The sequence below is a fragment of the Oncorhynchus nerka genome, linkage group LG24 (assembly GCF_034236695.1).
Source record: "Oncorhynchus nerka isolate Pitt River linkage group LG24, Oner_Uvic_2.0, whole genome shotgun sequence".
Classification (NCBI taxonomy): domain Eukaryota; kingdom Metazoa; phylum Chordata; class Actinopteri; order Salmoniformes; family Salmonidae; genus Oncorhynchus; species Oncorhynchus nerka.
In genome coordinates this window covers 40,772,057-40,794,833 of record NC_088419.1, presented here as the reverse complement: position 1 = coordinate 40,794,833, position 22,777 = coordinate 40,772,057, and the positions used below count along the sequence as shown (strand labels likewise).

Genomic DNA, 22,777 nt, shown 5'->3' with positions numbered 1-22,777 from the left:
TAGGGTCACAGACGTAGATCTTACACGTTTAGTTGATCTAAATCAGTTAATATCCCTTTTTGAGCATTTTGAAGCATTTATGGAATCAAAACAAGCACATAAAGGTTTCATAATTCATGAAGGTCATGTTGACGGACTGATATTACCGTATAAAATCTCAGCAGATCTCATTTTTGCCTTTTATCTCAAAACCCCATTCATTTACCCCATAGGAATGGCCAACGAACCAGAGGTAGAAAATGCTAGCTCATTTGGGTTTTTTATGACTACAAGCTAGCGAGCTCTATTACCTGTTGTAGGAGCCTCTGGCCAGGAATCGCGCTGACATACTGACGCTGGGAGCTGTGCTGCGCTCTTCTGTGGAGGTGGATAATTACAGTCAAATAATTGTAATGTGTACTTGTACAACAGTTTATGGGTAGAATGTCACCTCCATGTGCAAAGTTGGAATGTGTCCTCTCTTACCCATATTGCTGGGCTCAGCCAGTGTTTCAAAGTGGTGTCTGAGGAAGGCCTGATGGTGACCGTCTTCTAGAGGGTCAGAGACTTTCCTCATCGCCTCATCCATACTAGACACTTCCATCTTCCTCTCCTCCTCATCATCCTCTTCCTCCTCCTCCTCCTCATCCTCTTCCTCCTCATCATCCTCCAGGTCAGAACTGTCCTCGTCTGAGCTTAGAGGCTCTGCTGTGCCCTCAGAGTCTGGGAGGAGAGGTCAAAGTTCAAAAGTCAAAAGATGTTTGTTTGTATGTATGTATGTATGTATGTATGTATGTATGTATGTATGTATGTATGTATGTATGTATGTATGTATGTATGTATGTATGTATGTGTGTGTTCTTACCTCCATGATCCGGGTCAGGAGTAAGCCCTCTACTCCCATAGCCCACAGAACAGGCACTGTCTGGGCTCTGGCTGTCCTGGCTCTCCGGCCCACGGTTCCCCCTACTCAGGCTGCGGGGAGACTCCTTCACCAGGTAATCACTGAGAGGGAAGAGGATAGGGGATAGGGGAGAAAGAAGGAATGAACAGTGAGAAGACAAAAAGAAGAGATAGTCAAAAGAGAGACAGAGACAGTAACTTGATAGATAAAGAGAAACATGAAAGGAAAAATTGAAGGTCGAAGTGGTGTGTGTGTGTGTGTGTGTGTCTAAACATAGTGTACCTGCCCCGTCGTCTGGCAGGGTAATCGCTACCCTCGGGGTACAGCACACGTCCATCAGACCCCTGGGCGCCCAGGTCAGAATTGGGAGTCAGCCAGGCAGCATAGTGACGTCTCTTAACCCGCTTCTCCAAGTCCTGCTTATACCACAGAACAGAGGTGCATTAGGGTTGGAGAAAAACAAATTCAAGTCCATCTACGTACCTATCTATAATCTTTTACGAATCTATTAGCCATCGGTCAGGGATGGCCAACTTTGATGGGGGTGGGGGCCACCAAATATCTGCCTGCCTACCCACGTCCATACCCCCCCAACCCCCACATTGCGAGCAAAACATTTTGTGGCCCCACTCTTGTCAGCAATTCTACACATTTTGCTATGGGGCGGAGAGAAGATTTTAAAATGTTATAACTAATTTCCTGAAATTCTACTCATTTTGCCATGGGGTGGAGAGGAAAACGAGCTGTTTTACAGCTAAGTTCCTGCAATTCTACACATTAGGGTGGAGAGAAATGTTTGCAGTTTTTAATATGATATCTGAAAACTAAACTTCCGGAGGACCCATCATCCTTTTACTCCCTCCACTCGACCTTCTCTTCCTCTGGATCTGCTGCTAAAGCCACTTTCTACCACTTTAAATGTCAAGCGTCTGCTTCTAACCCTAGGAAACTCTTTTCCACCTTCTCCTCCCTCCTTAATCTTCCACCCCTCCCCCTCCCTCTCTGTGGAAGACTCAGCTTATTGAGTCCACTGGTCTCACTCACACAGAACTACCCTACGACTGGACCTCTTTCTCCCCTCTCAATCCAGTCGACTAGTGAGGTCTGGCTGTCCAACAACCTGCAGGCTCGAACTCATCTCCTCCTCCAGACCATCTCTGGAGACCTTCTCCCACTCCTCATCAACTCATCCCTGACCACTGGCTGCATCAACTCTGACTTGAAAATGGCCTGAGTTGCTTCCCTCCTCAAGAAACTAACACTTGACTCAATTAACGTCAAAAACCATAGACCTGTATACCTTCTTTATTTTCTTTCTAAAGAAACTTGAGCGTGCTGTCTCTAACCAACTCTCTCATTATCTTTCTCAGAATGATCTTCTTGACCCTAACCAGTCAGGCGTCAAGACAGCACACTCAACAGACACCCCTCCCCTCTGTGTTACGGAGGCCCTGCGCTCTGCCAAAGCTGACGCTCTCCTCTCTTCTCATCCTCCTAGATCTATCCGCTGCCTTCGACACCGTGAACCATCAGATCCTCCTTTCCACCCTCTCAGGGCTGAACGTCACACTCTTGGATTGCAGGCCGCTCCTACCAGGTGATGTGGAGAGGATCTGTGTCTGCACCAGGTACTCTCACTACTGGTGTCCCCCAGGGCTCGGTTCTAGGCCATCTCCTCTTGTCTCGATTCACCAAGTCATATCCTCACATGGTCTCTCCTATCATTGCTATGCGGATGACACTCAATTACTTTTCTCCTTCCCCCTTATGACACCCAGGTGGCGACAGGTGGCGCATCTCTGCGTGCCTGGCAGAAATCTCAACTTGGATGGCGACCCGCCACCTCAACAACCCGGAACTGCTCTTCCTCCTGGCGGAGGCCTGCCCGCTCAAAGACCTCTCCATCATGGTTGACAACTCCACAGTCTTACCCTCCCAGAGTGCAAAGAGCCCTGGCGTGACCCTGGACAACACCCTGTCATTCTCTGCAAACGTCAAAGCAGTGACCCGCTCCTGCAGGTTCATGCTCTATAACATCAGTAGAGTAAGACCCTACCTCACACAGGAAGCGGCGCAGGTCCTAATCCAGGCACTTGTCCTCTCCCGTCTGGACTACTGCAACTTGCTGTTGGCTATGCTCAAACCCTACACTCCAACCCTCCCACTCATTCTGCCACCTTGGGTCTCTTGGCCCTCCCACTCTTGGCCACCTCCAAACTCTTCTCTATCCTAGCACCCCAATGGTGGAACCAGCTTACCAATGAAGCTAGGACAGCAGAGTCCCTGCCCATCTTCCAAAAACATCTGAAACCCTACTTCTTCAAACAGTCCTCCCTCAAACAAAAATAAACATTTACCAGCACTTGCACTTGACCGACCCCCCTCCACCACACCCAAACCCACCCCTCCTTCTAGCTCTGACTCTACTGATAACGTACTGATAGCTACGTTATCAAAGAAAAATGTACTTTCCATGCTCTGGATAAGAGCGTCTGCTAAACTACGTAAAATGACAATCTGAGCGAGACTGCCTAACAAACTCGGACCATGATAAGAAATAGCTGGCCATGAAACTAACTTCTCCTGACATGGGCTAATTGACTGACTATCAGTGACTAACATAACAACTGAGAAACTGCTGATGCAAAAACAAAACTTCAGAATTGCACCTTGTTTATTCTACTATTCTAACTCGCTTGGCCGCCAGTTGCGGCCCGCCAGTTGCCCATCCCTACTATAGATGCCAAAGCTCTCCCTCCTCCCTCTCTACTTACCGAGGCCCCTTGCAGGCTGGAGGTGCTCCCTGCGTCGCTCGCTTTGAGCCGGGAGGCCGGGCCTTTCTTGTGAGAGGAGCCGGTGATGGAGAAGGCCTCTAGCTGTCTCAGGTCCAGCATAGACTTGACCATGAGTTCCAGAGAACCCATACGACAGGACCAGCGACGCCGGGGCCGACTGGAGGGCTCAGGGGCCAGAGGGCTGTCTAGGGCCTGGAGAGGAGAGTGCAGGGAGGTGAAAGTAAGACAGAACACTCCCCTACATATTTATTTGGTCAGTGAAGCTAAAATGTTGAATTTGGCTCAGTACTGCAGCATTTTGGATTCGAGGTCAGATTTCTTTGAGGGTATTTTCATACATATCTATCTGTTTTACCGTTTACTTTATGTATCTTGCCCCACCATTTGAAGTTGTCATAAGTATTTGAACAAAAAATGTATTTAGTCAAAAGTTGAGTATTTGGTCCAATAATCCAAGCACACATATCTACACACATAATCAAACTTGTGACTCTACAAACTTGTCGGATGCATTTGCAGTTTGTTTTGGTTGTGTTTTGATTTATGTTGTGCCCAACCAAAGTGAATGGTAAATAATGTATTGTGTCATTTTGAAATAACTTCTATTGTAAATAAGAATTGAACACTTCAACATTCATGTGGATGCGAACATAATTACAAATAATCATGAATGAATCGTGAATAATGATGATTGAGAAAGATTACAGATGCACTAAAATCATGCCACCAAAACATTGCTTACCTCTCACCATTACCAATAATGGTCGAGGTTAGCAATTTTTTTTTTTTTTGGGGGGGGGGGGGGGGGTATGATATTTATATCGCTAACTTTCTCACTCATCATTAATCACGATTCATAGAGGATTATCCGTAATCATGGAAGCATTCACATTAATGTAGAAGTTTGTATTTCTTATTTATAAGTGACTCCAAAATGGCACAATACATTATTTACCATTCATTTCTATCGGGCACAACATAATCCGAAACACAACCAAAACAAACTGAAAATGCATCCAACAAGTTTGTAGAGTCACAAGCTTGATGTAGTCATTGTGTGCTAGGAATATGGGACCAAATACTCAATGTTGACTAAATGTAATACACTACAAGTGAATTTTTCCAAATACTCATGACATCTTCAAATGGGGGGACTACCCAGCTAACACATTTGGTTCCTTGGAATTTGTGTGAACGTACGTTTTTGGTTCTGGGAATTAAGTTTCCTGATCGGTGAAACTGAACGTTTTTTTAAACATCGAGTCAGAAGTGATTTTTTACTATGGTTCCTTAGAAGTTTGGGAGGTTTTATTAAAGCTCTGAGAACAGAAATGATAGGTTATTTGCAGGTTTATGAATAACTTCCTAAAAACTTCCACTGAATGTTTCAATAAGTCTTTTAATAACATTGCTAGCTTGTTTTGGGTTTTAATTTTTGTTTTACTCAAAACACATGGAAATTCCTTACTCATGCAAACAAAATGTTGTGACACGGCATCAGTCAGATTCAAACCTATAATCTTCTGTTCTCTATCCATAGAATTAGTCCACAGCACCACCAGGATGGAGCTAGCACGCCATGTTTTTTTAAAACTCATACAAAGCTGATTATCTATTCAAACAGACCCTATTTAAAAGGAAACAAGCCCTCATTAAGATCAGGTGTGGTCAATTAGTGGGCGTGGCCAAAACACCTGCACATACTTAAGATAGAGGATAGGGAGAGTTTTGTTGACGCTGAGAACGGAATGTATATGTTTTTACACAACGGGTGGGTCTAATCCTGAATGCTGGTTAAAACCGCATTCCAGTCGGTGTCTATTCCACAAGTTACCACCGGCTAAATCTAGGACATTAAAATGCCTATTTACTCTGTTCCATCTGACTGCGCAATCCACTGTCTCATCAGCCCAGCCGGGCATGTTATCAACTTGATTTCCAGCATAAAAAGCATCTAGACATCATCGCACATTTCTTCTCGACCAACATTTAGTTTTCAACAGAGGAGATTTGTATAAACCTTGCTGTCGCTCTCCGACATTTGCAACATTGTTTCAATATTCAAATTCGATCTCCAGCTGTCCCATAGTAATGAACGAGTCGGGACGAGAGACAGGCAGGGAGCGTTTCTCAGCCAGTCGAACTCATGATTCAACTTGCATAATTTTTACGGATATATAGGTAAAAAAGGTCAAACTAAACGAAGCGCAGCTACTGTAGTTTGCAGTCTTTCCAGATTCAGTTTGAAGTGATTGTGTTAGCTGTGTTCTTAACTAGCTCCTCTGAACCAATGTCCTGACGAGTGAGCACATGTTCTATGCCAGGCGACATCGCGCCTCATTAGCTCATTGTTATGGATGTATCCAAATAACTGTCACTAGAAAACAGCATAAACAAATGCAAATACAACTACTGTTGTTATTCTATCTGCACTGTTTGGCGATTTTGTAAATTAGCCGTAGTTGGCTAGCTAGCAATGGAACGAACGGCTGAGTCGCGTCCATAGATCCAGAACAGAAAGACTGAATAACTTGGTCGCATCTCTGGCCAACGAACCAATAGAACGAACAACCAGCCAGCTTGGGTAGCAACCCTAGACTTGTGTCGGGGCTATATCTTGTGGAAGGATGAAATGGTATGAATATATTAATAAAAATAACGTTATTAATTCAAATGTCAATCACTACTTGAATATGTTGGTAACCCGTTGTATAAAAGTGATAATGCCCTCAAAGCAGGTGGGTTGAGGATAAATCGTCACGGTTTGCTTCTCGGCCATTATCAATTAATTAAATAACATTGTTAGAACGTTCTCCGAAAGTTAATGTTTTCTTGTGGTTTTCATGGAAAGTTTTCTTAATGTTCCTGGAACAATTTGAGAACATTACTTCAACCTCATTGGGATAGGCGTGCCGCTAGCGGGACAACTCGACAACATCCAGGGAAATTGCAGAGCGCCAAATTCAAATTAAATTACTATAAATATTTAACTTTCATAAAATCACAAATGTAATACATCAAAATAAAGCTTAACTTGTTGTTAATCCAGCCGCCGTGTCAGATTTCAAAAAGGCTTTGTGGCGAAAGCAAACCATGCGATTATCAGAGGACAACGCCCCGCATACCAACACATGGAAAACATATTTCAACCAGGCAGGTGCGACACGAAAATCAGAAATAGCGATATAAAAAATGCCTTATCTTTGATGATCTTCTTCTGTTGGCACTCCAAAAGGTCCCAGTTACATCACAAATGGTCCTTTTGTTCGATAATGTCCTTTATATCCATAAAAACTCAGTTTAGCTGATGCGCTTGTCAATAATCCACTCAGTTTCCCTCCATCAAAATGAATCCCAAACGTTACGAAAACTTTTCCAAACAAGTCAAACAACGTTTATAATCAAACCTTGGGTATCCTAATACGCAAATAAATGATAAAATTTAAGACGGAGAATAGTATGTTCATTACCGGAGATAAATAAGAAAGAACGCACTTTCCTCCACGCGCTTGGAAACACTACAGCCAAAATGGGAGCCACCTAAGAAGAACTACAATTTCTGGGTCATTATTCCAAAAACCAGTCTGAAACTCTAAAGACTGACATCTAGTGGAAGCCCTAGGAACTGCAATTTGGGAGGACTTTGCTTATAATTATAGTACTAGCCATTGAAAACAGTGGTAACCTGAATTTTTTTTTGGGGGGGGGGGGGTTTCGCCTGCCATATCAGTTCTATTATACTCACAGAGTATAAGAAACAGGCAGTTTACTTTGGGCACGCTTTTCATCCGGAGGTGAAAATATTGCCCCCTCTCCCAATTAAGTTAAATAAAACCATGAGGAAACCTTCAGCAAACCAGTTGGAGAACGTTCCTAGACCATTACTAAAACTGAAATTAAATGCAACTGTGTTTGAATGTTTAGGAAACGGTCTGTTAAAGTAATGACATACCAAGAAAATTTAGTTTTTGTCAAGTTCCTTAAAATGTGCTGAGAATGTTCCAAAGTCAAGGAACTATCCTGCACCATTCCCAGAAAGTTGTGGGAAGTTTGTATGAAAAATAACCATAGCAAAACCACGCGCTCACCAAGTTCTAAGAAACATATGGTTCTCAGAACGTTATGTGCTGGCTGGGTAGGTACAGTGTTTTTATTTCTAAACTATAAAACAGATATGTATGAAAGTGTACTCAAATAAAATATGACATTCTGTACAGTTACCTCATAATATGAATTATAAAACATTTGATCTCAAATGCTGGAGTATACAGCCAAAATAAGGAAATTAGTGTCACTCTCCAAATAAATATGTAGGGGAGTGTAAGAAAGAGAGTAGCATGACCAGCAGAGGGCAGAATGGAGCAACCACCGTGTGTGTGCGTGTGTGTAACTACAACAGTTCAACAAACCTTCTTTGATTCCCAGTCCTGTCCTTCATCCGAGGCACCTATAATAGACAAGAATGCAGTATTTCATGTAGAGACACTATAGGTAGAAGTTTCCCAAATGTTACATCCAGATATGACGACTCTGTTCTGTACCTGCGTCGTCATCATGGATACTCCCTGAGGAGGTGTTACTGTTTACTGTGATCTGTTCCAGGTCACAGGGATCGTCCCTCTCCTCTGGATCCTCCACCTCACGGTCACTCTCTGATGACATCAGACCAAGAGCCGGTGCACTGTACACCTCACGCCTATACCACACACAACAACGAGACAGTAGGACTGGGCGATATGGCGAAAATATAATATTATGATATTTTGGGATGGTATGATGGTATTTGATGTTTTTGAATAACAAAATAAAAAAAATGTGCTTCATGAGTAGTGCGTGACCCTAGTGTGGCAACACATACGTTCTAAGATATTTCAAGAAATGTAAATGGTGCATCCTCCATTCTGATTGTTTTTTTACCGAACAGTCAAACTTTAACCACAACATTGTTTTAGCATTTTCATCAATTTATGCATTTCTTGCACTCATTTGAGATCATTTCCACATATGGCTGCATGATATGGACCAAAAAAATATAGGCCTTATTTTTTGACCAAAAATTGCAATTAGGATTTGACTTGTGATTTAGATCAAAACACTTGGGTGAACAGTTGGAATCATGGGAATAGAATGACTATTCTAATTCTATAGATAGAATATAATAGTGGGCACTTTGAGTACAGTTTAATTTGACATGACAAATAAAAAAACAAATAAAAAAGCCAGGGAGGAGTTATCGTGACAGGGTAGGAACCAAAGTGTTGGTCAGTGTTTTCTAATCTTTCACAACTGTCACGTATACTTCCTCTCCGGCCTCCAAGTCATCAGGCTGCTGATTATCCTGCACACCTGTCACCATCGTCAAGCGCACCAGCACCTCATAACGCTCACTCCCTGTACTTGCTTCCTGGCACTGTCATTAGAGAATAACACCTCACCTAAGGGAAGTATCAGGGTTTGTTTTTTTGTGCCAGTGTAAATGACGTCGGGTCCGGGAGCCGCTACAGGCCAGGCTCCCCTGCCTCAGCCGGATCGCCAGGCTCCCCTGCTTCCACGTGTTCGTCAGGCTCTCGTGCCTCAGCCGGTCTGTCAGGTTCCTGCTCCTCAGCAGGGGTGACCGGTCTGCTCCTGATCCCCGGGTTCGTCCCCTTTGTCGGCGTCCTGCGGCTGGAGCCACGCGTCGGTGAGGGGGGGTACCGTCACTTATACTCCCTCTCCGGCCTCTAGGTCATCTGGCTGCTGATTATCCCGCACACCTGTCACCATCGTCAAGCGCACCAGCACCTCATAACACTCACTCCCTGTACTTGCTTCCCGACTCTCAGCGCACTCGTTACAGCAACATTAAATGTTTTCTCTTAGCAGTTTCATGTAGCTGACATACTCTTGCGGAGGTGACATGGCGTCAAATTCAAGATACAATAACAATTTGAACAGTTTGCTACTACACCGGATGAAGAAGCGGAAAGAGCGTGGAGATGTGGAAATGGACAGCGAGGGAGAAGGAAAGGAGCTGAGTGTAGAGGGAAGCAGTGTGGTGAGGAAGAGTGGCGCCAAGTACAAAAATAAATGTAACCTGGGTAGAGGAGAGTGGAGATGAATTACCTGCGGTGGCTCCTTGAGTGACAGGGAGCGGGGCTTAGTCTGTGAGGAAATCGGAATGAAGAGAGGGAGAGAGACGACTCAAGTAGCGGACTAAACTATAAAAACGGACGCTACACGTAGCGTGGTAGCGTATCACATTTAACAAACCAAACATTGAAATAACGTCTTAGAAGGTAAAACCCAAACCGGTCCGTGCATCAATACCGGTATATAGTCAGATAGGGTATACCACCCATCCCTAGGAGACTTGTCGGTGCTAGAGGACTGGACATACTCCTTGGTTTCTTGTGGAAACTGTTACCCTACCGCTTACACCCATCCAATCCTTTACCTGAGTGTGGATGTGTTGCAGGGGGGTGTGAGGGGGGTTCGTCTTAGTTGGGAAAGGCGTTCTCTCATACTCATGGTGAGCTCTGGAGCCAGACGCCACACGAAGATACAGCTGGAATAGACAACAGGCCATCAGACAGACAGACAGACAGGCCATCAGACAGACAGACAGGCCATCAGACAGACAGACAGGCCACAGACAGACAGGCCGACAGACAGACAGGCCGACAGACAGACGACAGGCAGACAGGCAGACAGGCAGACAGGCCATCAGAGAGACAGACAGGCCATCAGACAGACAGACAGGCCGGCAGACAGACAGGCCATCAGACAGACAGGCCATCAGACAGACAGACAGACAGACAGAGACAGAGACAGAGACAGAGACAGACAGACAGACAGACAGACAGACAGACAGACAGACAGACAGGCCATCAGAGAGACAGACAGGCAGGCAGACAGACAGGCCATCAGACAGACAGGCCCACAGACAGACAGGCAGACAGGCCATCAGAGAGACAGACAGGCCATCAGACAGACAGACAGGCAGGCAGACAGACAGGCCATCAGACAGACAGACAGACCATCAGACAGACAGACAGACAGACAGACAGGCAGGCCATCAGACAGACAGACAGGCCATCAGACAGACAGACAGGCCATCAGACAGACAGACAGACAGGCCATCAGAGAGACAGACAGGCCATCAGAGAGACAGACAGGCCATCAGAGAGACAGACAGGCCATCAGAGAGACAGACAGGCAGGCAGACAGACAGACAGGCCATCAGACAGACAGGCCATCAGACAGACAGACAGGCCATCAGACAGACAGACAGACAGGCCGACAGACAGACAGGCCATCAGACAGACAGGCCACAGACAGACAGGCCGACAGACAGACAGGCCGACAGACAGACAGGCCGACAGACAGACAGGCCGACAGACAGACAGGCCGACAGACAGACAGGCCGACAGACAGACAGGCCGACAGGCCATCAGAGAGACAGACAGGCCATCAGAGAGACAGACAGGCCATCAGCCAGACAGACAGGCAGGCAGACAGACAGGCCATCAGACAGACAGACAGACCATCAGACAGACAGACAGACAGACAGACAGGCCATCAGACAGACAGACAGGCCGACAGACATAGGCCATCAGACAGACATAGGCCATCAGACAGACATAGGCCATCAGACAGACATAGGCCATCAGACAGACATAGGCCATCAGACAGACATAGGCCATCAGACAGACATAGGCCATCAGACAAACAATCAGACAGACAGGCCATCAGACAGGCCATCAGACAGGCCATTAGACAGGCCATCAGACAGACAGACAGGCCATCAGACAGGCAGACAGGCCATCAGACAGACACACAGGCTATCAGACAGACAGACAGGCCATCAGACAGACAGGCCATCAGACAGACAGGCAGACAGGCCATCAGACAGACAGGCCATCAGACAGGCCATCAGACAGGCCATCAGACAGGCAGGCCATCAGACAGGCAGGCAGACAGACAGGCAGACAGACAGGCAATCAGACAGGCAATCAGACAGGCAATCAGACAGACAGACAGACAGACAATCAGACAGGCAGACAGGCAGGCAGGCCATCAGCCAGACAGGCCATCAGACAGACAATCAGACAGACAGGCCATCAGACAGACAGACAGACAGACAGGCCATCAGACAGACAGACAGGCCATCAGACAGACATCAGACAGGCCATCAGACAGACATCAGACAGACAGGCCATCAGACAGGCCAGACAGACAGGCCATCAAGACAGACATACAGGCAGACAGGCCATCTAGACAGGCCATCAGACAGACAGACAGACCATCAGACAGACAGACAGACAGACAGACAGAGACAGGCAGACCATCAGACAGACAGACAGGCCATCAGACAGACAGGCCATCAGACAGACAGACAGAGAGACAGGCCATCAGACAGACAGGCCATCAGACAGACAGACAGACAGGCCATCAGACAGACAGACAGGCCATCAGACAGACAGACAGACAAACAGGCCATCAGACAGACAGGTCATCAGACAGACAGACAGGGAGACAGGCCATCAGACAGACAGGCAGACAGGCCATCAGGCAGACAGGCACAGGCCATCAGACAGACAGGCCATCAGACAGACAGGCCATCAGACAGACAGGCAGATAGGCAGACAGACAGGCAGACACACCATCAGACAGACATGCAGTCAGACAGACAGGCAATCAGACAGACAGCCAGGCCATCAGACAGGCAGACAGGCCATCAGACAGGCAGACAGGCCATCAGACAGGCAGACAGGCCATCAGACAGGCAGACAGGCCATCAGACAGACAGACAGGCAGACAGGCAATCAGACAGGCAGACAGGCAATCAGACAGGCAGACAGGCCATCAGACAGGCAGACAGGCCATCAGACAGGCAGACAGGCCATCAGACAGGCAGACAGGCCATCAGACAGGCAGACAGGCAGACAGGCTCACACACACCAGGGCAGGGGTCATACCTGTCCCCAGACACAGAGATCAGATGTTTACAGTCGTTGGTGAACTTGATCCCAGTCACTATCTCTGAGAGCAGGAAAATAATGAATCAGCTGGGTGGTAGGTTGATTTGATACTCTGTGTGTGTGTTCGTGTGTGTACAGTATATCATGGTCTGTTACCAGAGTGTCCAAACATGGTGGCCACACACACTCCAGAGCGGAAGTCAAAGATGCTGATGTTCTTATCAGAGCAGCTGGTGGCAACGTACTGACCAGACGGATCAGTCTGCACCTGCATGGGACATAACAGAACAAAAAGGGTGAAACTAGTGATGGCACCAATATCGACAATTCAAATGATATCAATATCGTTTGATATCAATAGGAGCCAGGCATATCTTGATATCGGTTTATCCTTGCTGTAAATTACTATGTAAAAGAGCATACGTGACTGTTCCCGCAGGCACAAAATCATCTCACCGGCTCTCAATTTAGCATAGTTAACTGCCTGCTGATGGGCCATCCACAGACTTCCCATTGTACCCCAAAACTGGGTGGGTAGGTTTAGCCCCCAGAACATTCACACCTGTGACCTGGCCCAATGGGCAAGCAAGTTGTCTGAATGTCACAAATCCGTGATAAGTGAAGTCCACACAGTTGCAATGCTATTTAGTCAAACTAAAATGACATGGATACAGATTTGACGCCATATCAGTGCCCATCTCCAGTCGAAACGCCGTAACTATCACAAGCTTCATAAAGACCTTCTTTGAGGAGCAGCAACAGAGAGTTGACATTTTCTCTGTTTTTGACAAGAGTTTAAGAGTTGAATGATACTAAACCTTAAGCAGGCTGCCATCCTCAGTCTGTGAACCCTTGTAGAAAGTCTTCTGCTTCCCATTGCTGATGTTGAAGATCCTGATGCATCGGTCCTGGCAGCCCACGGCAGCGTACTTACAGCTGGGCTCTACATCCATGTCATACAGAGTGGTCTTTCTCACCACGTGGTGAGAGCGCCTGAACTCTGTACCTCCGTCTGTCTGAGGGAGGAGAGAACAACAACCTCTGTACCTCCGTCTGTCTGAGGGGGGAGAGAACAACAACAACAACCTCTGTACCTCCGTCTGTCTGAGGGGGGAGAGAACAACAACAACAACCTCTGTACCTCCGTCTGTCTGAGGGGGGAGAGAACAACAAGGGGGGAGAGAACAACAACAACCCTCTGTACCTCCGTCTGTCTGAGGGGGGAGAGAACAACAACAACAACCTCTGTACCTCCGTCTGTCTGAGGGGGGAGAGAACAACAACAACAACCTCTGTACCTCCGTCTGTCTGAGGGAGGAGAGAACAACAACAACCTCTGTACCTCCGTCTGTCTGAGGGAGGAGAGAACAACAACAACCTCTGTACCTCCGTCTCTCTGAGGGAGGAGAGAACAACAACAACCTCTGTACCTCCGTCTCTCTGAGGGAGGAGAGAACAACAACAACCTCTGTACCTCCGTCTCTCTGAGGGAGGAGAGAACAACAACAACCTCTGTACCTCCGTCTCTCTGAGGGAGGAGAGAACAACAACAACCTCTGTACCTCCGTCTCTCTGAGGGAGGAGAGAACAACAACAACCTCTGTACCTCCGTCTCTCTGAGGGAGGAGAGAACAACAACAACCTCTGTACCTCCGTCTCTCTGAGGGAGGAGAGAACAACAACAACCTCTGTACCTCCGTCTCTCTGAGGGAGGAGAGAACAACAACAACCTCTGTACCTCCGTCTCTCTGAGGGAGGAGAGAACAACAACAACCTCTGTACCTCCGTCTCTCTGAGGGAGGAGAGAACAACAACAACCTCTGTACCTCCGTCTCTCTGAGGGAGGAGAGAACAACAACAACCTCTGTACCTCCGTCTCTCTGAGAGAGGAGAGAACAACAACCTCTGTACCTCCGTCTCTCTGAGGGAGAGGAGAGAACAACAACAACAACCTCTGTACCGCCGTCTGAGGGAGAGGAGAGAACAACAACAACAACCTCTGTACCTCAGTCTGTCTGAGGGGGGGAGGGAACAACAACCTCTGTACCTCCGTCTGTCTGAGGGAGGAGAGAACAACAACAACCTCTGTACCTCCGTCTCTCTGAGGGAGGAGAGAACAACAACAACCTCTGTACCTCCGTCTCTCTGAGGGAGGAGAGAACAACAACAACCTCTGTACCTCCGTCTGTCTGAGGGAGAGGAGAGAACAACAACAACAACAACCTCTGTACCTCCGTCTGTCTGAGGGAGAGGAGAGAACAACAACAACAACAACCTCTGTCGGCGTTATCTAGCTTCCTCTTGAACAATAATGCTATCCTCTTAAGGTATTCTACTCTCTATGCTCAGTGTCTGCTCAGTGTCTTCATGTACAAGCAGAGCTACATTCACTTACAGACGGTAACGGATGTTTTTAAAACTCTGAAAAACAAGATGGGGGCGGTGTGCAATTTCTCTGAATTAAATACCGACAGGCAGCCACTTGGTAAAAACAAAGAGCATGATAATAGATGGAACAGAGAGCACTGCCAGAGAAGATCAGATTGAGAGCGAGAGATGTATGTCAGTGTTTGTTTTCTAAACTGCCACTCAAATAATGTCTATTTACACTGGGAAAGATGCTAGCAGGAAGTTAACAAGACATTTTTGGGTCTGGAAGTGGAACCCTGTCCCTGCGATGGACTAATGTTCCAGAACTTAACAGTAGTCCCATTCCCCTATCCATTATCCTAATAGGGAGATTTGAAAAGGGAAGGATGAAGAGTAGATGATGATGACTGCTGTCTCTTTTGCAAATGTGGAGATACTGAAAACCCAGTTAGTTACAAAACGTTGCATTTACAACAACGCAAATGTTGGACTTCCGTAATTGCAACGTGATACCCTAAAGTGTTCCTTACCCTGTGTAGCCTGACTGAGTGTTGAGTGCCTTACCCTGTGAGCCGTACGGAAGTAGATGCTCTTGTCTGCTCCACAGCTGATCATCCTCACCTTGTTGTCATTGGCTGAGGGGGGAGAGGCAAAGTAACCCTAGCCATGAGAACAACCCCAGAGCTTTGACCAGGACAAAGATCTTACATACAGCATCTCCTACTGTCAAACGTTACCACATAGACCGTTTCTGTTCTACATACGTTGACGTCATGGTAACGTCTTTCTCTCTGATGCCGGGAGGTTACAGGTCACTCACCAGCGAATCGGACAGCGGTGATGGATGAAGAGTGTTCGTCCAGGGTCTGGACTAGGCCGTAGTCTTTCTCAGCATCCAGGACGTGGATCAGACGGTCGCGGCTAGCGGTGGCTAACAGCTTCAGACCCGTCTCTGGTTTAGAGTATTCCAGACACAGGATCTCTGAGTCATGGGCCTCCACCTTCTGAATCTCTGTCATACTGCTGAGGTCATGAACCCTGCAGAACACACACACATCAAACACACACCCTGCACAGACATAACCAGCCTCCATTCCATTCTCTTCCCGTTCCGTACCTCAGCATCCCGTTGCGGTCTCCAGACGCCAGGTGTTTCCCATCGGGGCTGACACAGATGGTCCTAATGCCTGTCCTGGCCTCTGCCGTCTGTCCGTCCGTCTTCTCTGTGCTAACAGACACACTTCCCTCCGTTTCCACCAGGGCGGCGGTGTTTTCATCCATATAGATCACCTTCAACAAGTCCTGAGGGGTAAGAGAGGTGGATGAAAGAAGGAAGAATGGCCAGAGAAGGATGGCTGGAGACCAGCGGGGGTGAGGGAGAAAGATGACTCCCAGGAGCCAATACAGCAAGAGGGTTAACAATTTATCTCGACACAACACAGCTTTTTACATGCAGAGGTGGGTCGGTATCTACTAGAGTACACTGTTAAGTATTGGACACATACCTTACTGAGAACATTCTGTGGACGTGTGTGTCCCTGCCTCTCTGTACTCCACAGTCGGATAGTGTTGTCTGCTGAACAGCTGAGGAACTCTCCCGAAGACCGGCCAGACTCTGGGACCTCCGGGACCATCTGGAGAAGAGAGAGGGGAGGAAGAACACATGGAGAAGGATGCGATGGTATTGTAAAAGAACACTCACTCTGCATCGTACTGAAGTACTTCCATATAGCCTCAACTAATGAGACACTTAATCATCTCTACAGCCCTCAAATAGTACTCTGATATCTTGACGTTTTACCTGTAGGTCCCAGACACAGGCGGCATGGTAGAGGGCAGAATGCACCTTGCCTACCCTGTGGAGGTCCCTGACATCCCACACATACAGGCTGTGGTCGTTATACACACAGCTCAACCAATGACTGGCCGGGTCATAGGTCACCGCCACAGAGTCAGGGTAGCGGGCAGACATCTTGTTGGAGAACAGGTGGCTGATGGGAGAAAAAAGTCATGTGTGACTTATGTTAATGCATGGTGTACCAGGAGAAACCTGCTTCAGCTCCTAATATTGGTTGCAAAACAGGGTTGTGAAGATGCCTCTAGAAACTGACCTAAGGTTAGTTTCGTATTCCCCCACCTTAAATGTTAAGGTTAGCATTGGGACGGGTAAGCTGATCCTAGATCTATACCTAAGGGTAACTTCTACCCAGAGGTGTGTGTGTGTGTGTGTGTGTGTGTCACACCTGGCCTGTGTGATGCTGGACACGTCAGTGCCAAGGTGGTGTGGTCTTGGCAGGGTACAGATGAACCCCAGGTCAGCAGGGCTGAAGGCTCGCACCATCCCATCAGCACAGCCACAGAAGATCAGCTCCTCTGACACACACAGAGCCCTGGCCACACTGGTCTACGGGGACAGGAAGAGATCAATCAACCAATCAGTCTACCAATGACTCAATCGGTAACATTAAAGAGTGACTTGGAGGTGCTTCTCAGACACAGAGATTGGCACTGCTACGCACGGTCTATAGAGGGCAGGAAGTTATGCAACAGAGAAAATCTAGTGTCAAGGACCCGAGGATCCAGTCAGTAATGATCTAGTTTACATATCTATGCTCAATTTCCTGGCCTCACTCCTGGATGGACAAAGGTGTTCCCATTTGAAAGTATCTCAAACACATCCTGTCCCCGTCCCTGTCCTCTCTGTGATCCCCTTGCTGCTTGGCAGGACACAGGGGACACACAGACCTCAGTAGAGCCTTCAGTTGGACAGAGTCCATACCAAAGAACATGAACTCGTTTCCCTCCACAGACACATGCCGGCCATTTCCTAGCACGAGGCCATCTGTTAACAGTCCAAAGGCACCTTCACACTCCGATGTCAGTCACTCACCCATAGGCCCACCCATTTGTCAGTGACTCACCCATAGGCCAGTCCATCTGTCAGTGACTCACCCGTAAGTCCACCCACTTGTCCAGCATCCTTTTGGGGTTGAACTCACAGAGCAGGCCGGAGGTGGTGATACAGAAGGTGCTTTCGGCCTTAGAGCCCCGCCCACATGCCACGTCGCAAAAGAAGTTGTTCCTCAGCTCCCCCAGGAGCCCAGAGCGCCCCAGCAGAGGGACTGGAGCACTGGCCTGCACAGACAACAGAAACACTAGTGTTATTAGTATGAGACTTAGCATCAGGAGTCCAGAGCGCCCCAGCAGAGGGACTGGAGAGAAATGAGAGAGAGAAATGCAGTTAGTTAGTAGTGTGAAATGCAATGAGTAACAAGTGTTAGCCATTCTGTTATTCTGCTCACAATCAGTAGCATTAGCCTGCACAAGGAACAGAGATGAAAGTACCTCGATAGATTTGGAGTGGTCCAGGTACCAGAACTTGACGTGTCTGTTCCCTGCTGTCACAAAGTAGGAGCTATCCTCAGAGAAGGACACTGCCGTCACCTTACTGGACACCTTGTTAGCAGCAATTATTGTGTTCTTCTGCAACCACAACAAAAACACAAAATGTATGAGGGCAGTAACCATAGAAGTATAGACCCTGTGGCAGTTACACAAGCAGAAGAGTAGATAATATGGATGTTGCTGTCTCTGGGGCAGTGGCTATAGCAGAAGGGTAGATAATATGGATGTTGCTGTCTCTGGGGCCGTGGCTATAGCAGAAGGGTAGATAATATGGATGTTGCTGTCTCTGGGGCAGTGGCTATAGCAGAAGGGTAGATAATATGGATGTTGCTGTCTCTGGGGCAGTGGCTATAGCAGAAGGGTAGATAATATGGATGTTGCTGTCTCTGGGGCCGTGGCTATAGCAGAAGGGTAGATAATATGGATGTTGCTGTCTCTGGGGCCGTGGCTATAGCAGAAGGGTAGATAATATGGATGTTGCTGTCTCTGGGGCCGTGGCTATAGCAGAAGGGCAGACAATATTGGCTCATAGAAAAGGTCACACAGGGCAGATGAGAATTTCATTTGTTGACATAAAAGGTGACATTGGGCAACTTAAGTAGGATGCCTATTGGCCAGAGGCTGCTGGCGTACCTTCCATGCCCAGACGTGGACCATCATGTCGTGCTGGTAACCCACGCTGACAATGTATTTGCTGTTGGGAGAGAAGGCCACACAGGATACGCCATACTTATGTTCCTGCAGCTCCGCCACCTGCCGAAACTCACACACCTCCCACACACGCACCGCAGGCAGGTGACCCGACTGGGAGGGGGAGGGAGTGCGAGAGAAGGGGAGAGAGAGATAAAGTCACTGCGAGGTTACACATGCCGTGTCAGCCACAATCCACACAGTCTGAACCATTTCACACACACTATTTAAAAAGGTCAAAAAGGTTGTTACGTGAATGTGACTGTGCCCAGGTCAGAGTTCAGGACATGGATGACTGAGGATACAGAGTCTCTATGAAAAACAGTGCGTGTGTGTGTGTGTGTGTGTGTTATCAGATCGTCCTCTCAGAGATATCCACATTTTTACCCCTAGTTTTTATCCTACTGATTGTTCTGCTTCTGTAACAGATTCAATCATTGCTTCCAAAGTAAGGGACTCAAATCAATAAAATGACAAAGTCTATCAGTGATATTCCAGTCTTTAACCATGTAGGAAGGATTCAATTGAGATACCTTCCTCAATAACCAATGATAACATATTCCCCCACCCTAATGGTTAAGGTTAGCATCGGGAAGGGAAAACTGATCCTAGCTCTGTACCTAAGGGTTACTTCTACCCAGAGGTGTGTGTGTGTGTGTGTGTGTGTGTGCGTGCGTGCGCGTAACCAACAGCAGTCCTATGAGCATGGTACTTGGAACTTTGACCCCTGCTGCTATGGCAACTGAAGTGATCACCTATTTACAGAGAGGGATTTACTTAGGCTCGGATTGGCTAGCTGGGATTAGGCGTCACATCAACACAGCAGCGTAGAGCCACATGAGCTAATCTGGATCGAGAACATTACCATACCTACGGTACAACCGCACTACAACACAGGGAGATATTCTATCAAACCCTCTAACCAGCTTTTGAGGATGACAGACAAGACAGACACAGAGACAGAGACAGACAACTCACCTCTCCTGTGACCAAGTATTTGCCATCTGAAGAGAAGGACAGAGCTGTGATAGTTTTCCTGTTAAAAGGAGAGAAGAGTGTGGTAACAGTCATACATGTATCAGTGCGTGTTTCAGGGATGGGTAGAGGTTGATTAGGTAATGAGTAGGATGGTAATTAGGGGTTGGTGGTGTGAGTGAGTCACTTCTCACCTGGATGTATTCAGGATGTGGTGCTGTCTGTTCTTCTTGGGGTTCAGCAGAACCACCACACAGCTACAGAGCAGGAGAAACACATCCTCCCATTAAATTCTACCATCGTTTTATGCACTTTATCGGCAGCTGAGTAACATGTGGCTGCAGAGTAATATTTACATGACATAAGGGCAATTTGCATTTCTAAAAAGGCAGTGAGGAATATGGCATTCACTGTGGATACTTATGTAAATAACATATTTCTGCATTTAATTTTCCAAGAAATTTGCAACCATTTCTAAAAACACGTTTTCACGTTGCCATTATGGGGTATTGTGAGAAGATAGATTTTTTTCCCCCACATCTATTTCATACATTTTGAATTCAGGCCGTAAAAACACAACAAAATGTGGAATAAGTCAAGGGGTATGAACACTTTCTGAAGGCACTGTATGTAACAGTAGCAACCCAACAGGGGTGTTAGTTACCTAACAGGCTTTTGAAGGGCTGTTTGTTCTGTATTCTGCAACAGCGCTTCCCTTAATCCTGAATATATAATATGTAAAGCAGTGTTACTACTGTAAAGCTTCCACTGATCCTAAACAGAATCTCTAAGCCTGCCTGATAAATCGTGTGAACCTCTATGAGCTTCTACCTGACTGCCATTCAAATCAGATACCTGAGTCCCTGTCATAATGTGTGCCTATCACTTCCTGCTATCATCACTTCCTGGTCACAGAGAATGTGGGGGTGTAAATTATGACAGGATACACTGGCCGCTAATTAAGACAGGACACGCTGGCAGCTATGTGAAACAGCGATGTGTGAACCACGTCCCTGGCCTATTAAGTGTGCCAGGAGTTTAAAATAGAGGAGCTGAGGAGGATTGGCAAAGGTATGAACAATGGCACACACACACAGTCCTTGGCACAGAGCTAGTCCAAGGACCTAATTCTCTTGTTGTTCCAGACATTGGCCTGAATAATAAGGTTATGACAGAGGCTTTTAGGAAGCATGGCCTACTTACTGCATTTGTGCTTCTGTTTACGGTTTCTGCTTACAGGCAGACAGAGTCCGCAGCAACTCGGAGAAATGCTGATCTTCCACTAAATACGCCATTCGTTCTCTAAACCATTTTAGCTTGGACGTATTCAGCACTGCTAATGTTGAACAAGGACCTTACATAGTCTGCAAGATGGAACAGCAACTCTGTGTACAGCACAGTTAACCTCACTAGAGTACGTGGGATGCTAGCGTCCCACCTGGCCAACATCCAGTGAAATTGCAGAGCGCCAAATTCAAAAACAGAAAGTGTTATACATCGGTTTATAGATTAACTCAGATTGCCAGATTTCAAAAAGACTTTACGGTGAAAGCATACCATGTGATTATCTGAGAACAGCGCCCAGCAGACAAATCATTACAAACAGTAACCAGCCAAGTAGATGAGTCAGAAATAGAGATAAAATTAATCACTTACCTTTGATGATCTTCATATGGTTGCACTCACAAGACTCCCATTTACTCAATAAATGTTTGTTTTGTTCGATAAAGTCCCTGTTTATATCCAAAAATCTCAGTTTTGTTCGCACGTTTTGTTCAGTAATCCACAGGCTCAAATGCAGTCACAACAGGCAGATGAAAAATCCAAATAGTGTCCGTAAAGTTCATAGAAACATTTAAAACGATGTTGTTTTTAGCTTAAATAATCAATAATATTTCAACCAATATTAACGTTGTCAATATAAAAAGGTAAACAAGAAAGGCACACTCCCGGTCACACGCATGAAAAAGCTCTGAGACACTGCAGTGTCCACTCATTCAGAGTGCTTACTCCCTCATTTTTCACAATACAAGCCTGAAACAATTTCTAAAGACTGTTGACAACTAGTGGAAGTAATAGGAAGTGCAATTTGAGTCATAAATCAATGGATACTGTAATGGCATTCAATAGAAAACTACAAACATTTTTAAAAATCCCACTTCCTGGATGGATTTTTCTCAGTTCTGTTATACTCAAATACATTATTTTAACAGTTGTGGAACCTTTAGAGTGTTTTCTATTCAAATCTATCAATTATATGCATATCCTAGCTTATGCATATCCTAGCTTCTGGGCCTGAGTAGCAGGCAGTTTACTTTGGGCACGCTTTTCATCCAGAAGTGAAAATAGTGCCCCCTACCCTAGTGAAGTTAAAGCACCACGTAGGGAACGAGTCCCGGGATGAGAGTAGAGTATTACAGAGCAATCTTGATGAGCTTTAAAAGGGGCAGTGTATTCCAAAAAGTGATTTGAATTATTTTGTCATTATATTTTGACACTATAAAAGGTTGAAATAACACTATGAAGTTGTGAAAATTATGATAATGCCCTTTAGGTGCAAGAGCTTTTTTTTTTTTTTACTGGAATTTCAGACTGTTTTTGGCCCACAGCATGACATCACAATCTGATCTGATTATTCTGACCAATCATCTTTTATTTGCACAGAGTCTAGATGATCATATCCTCCAATCAGAGTTGTG

General features: G+C 46.4%; 1 protein-coding gene across 3 annotated transcripts in view; it reads right to left on the bottom strand.

Annotated features, from left to right (window-relative positions):
- LOC115107992 (mitogen-activated protein kinase-binding protein 1-like) overlaps positions 1 to 22,777 on the bottom strand; it is a 44,651-nt gene that overhangs the window by 9,507 nt on the left and 12,367 nt on the right. For 2 of the 3 annotated variants that reach the window (XM_029631834.2, XM_065008897.1), the window contains exons 3-25: positions 20,273 to 20,335; positions 20,082 to 20,139; positions 19,047 to 19,217; positions 18,354 to 18,491; positions 17,961 to 18,143; positions 17,252 to 17,412; positions 16,810 to 16,999; positions 16,514 to 16,642; positions 16,126 to 16,310; positions 15,829 to 16,046; positions 15,573 to 15,643; positions 13,457 to 13,654; positions 12,795 to 12,906; positions 12,636 to 12,699; positions 10,112 to 10,222; positions 9,781 to 9,819; positions 8,220 to 8,374; positions 8,088 to 8,125; positions 3,658 to 3,870; positions 1,166 to 1,299; positions 845 to 984; positions 466 to 702; positions 291 to 357 (exon numbers count right to left, since the gene is read on the bottom strand). In XM_029631834.2, coding sequence (XP_029487694.2) covers positions 291 to 357; positions 466 to 702; positions 845 to 984; positions 1,166 to 1,299; positions 3,658 to 3,870; positions 8,088 to 8,125; positions 8,220 to 8,374; positions 9,781 to 9,819; positions 10,112 to 10,222; positions 12,636 to 12,699; positions 12,795 to 12,906; positions 13,457 to 13,654; positions 15,573 to 15,643; positions 15,829 to 16,046; positions 16,126 to 16,310; positions 16,514 to 16,642; positions 16,810 to 16,999; positions 17,252 to 17,412; positions 17,961 to 18,143; positions 18,354 to 18,491; positions 19,047 to 19,217; positions 20,082 to 20,139; positions 20,273 to 20,335 — 3,075 coding nt within the window. The remainder of the gene's footprint in view (positions 1 to 290; positions 358 to 465; positions 703 to 844; positions 985 to 1,165; positions 1,300 to 3,657; positions 3,871 to 8,087; positions 8,126 to 8,219; positions 8,375 to 9,780; positions 9,820 to 10,111; positions 10,223 to 12,635; positions 12,700 to 12,794; positions 12,907 to 13,456; positions 13,655 to 15,572; positions 15,644 to 15,828; positions 16,047 to 16,125; positions 16,311 to 16,513; positions 16,643 to 16,809; positions 17,000 to 17,251; positions 17,413 to 17,960; positions 18,144 to 18,353; positions 18,492 to 19,046; positions 19,218 to 20,081; positions 20,140 to 20,272; positions 20,336 to 22,777) is intronic. The other variant, XM_029631835.2, reaches the window with a different exon arrangement.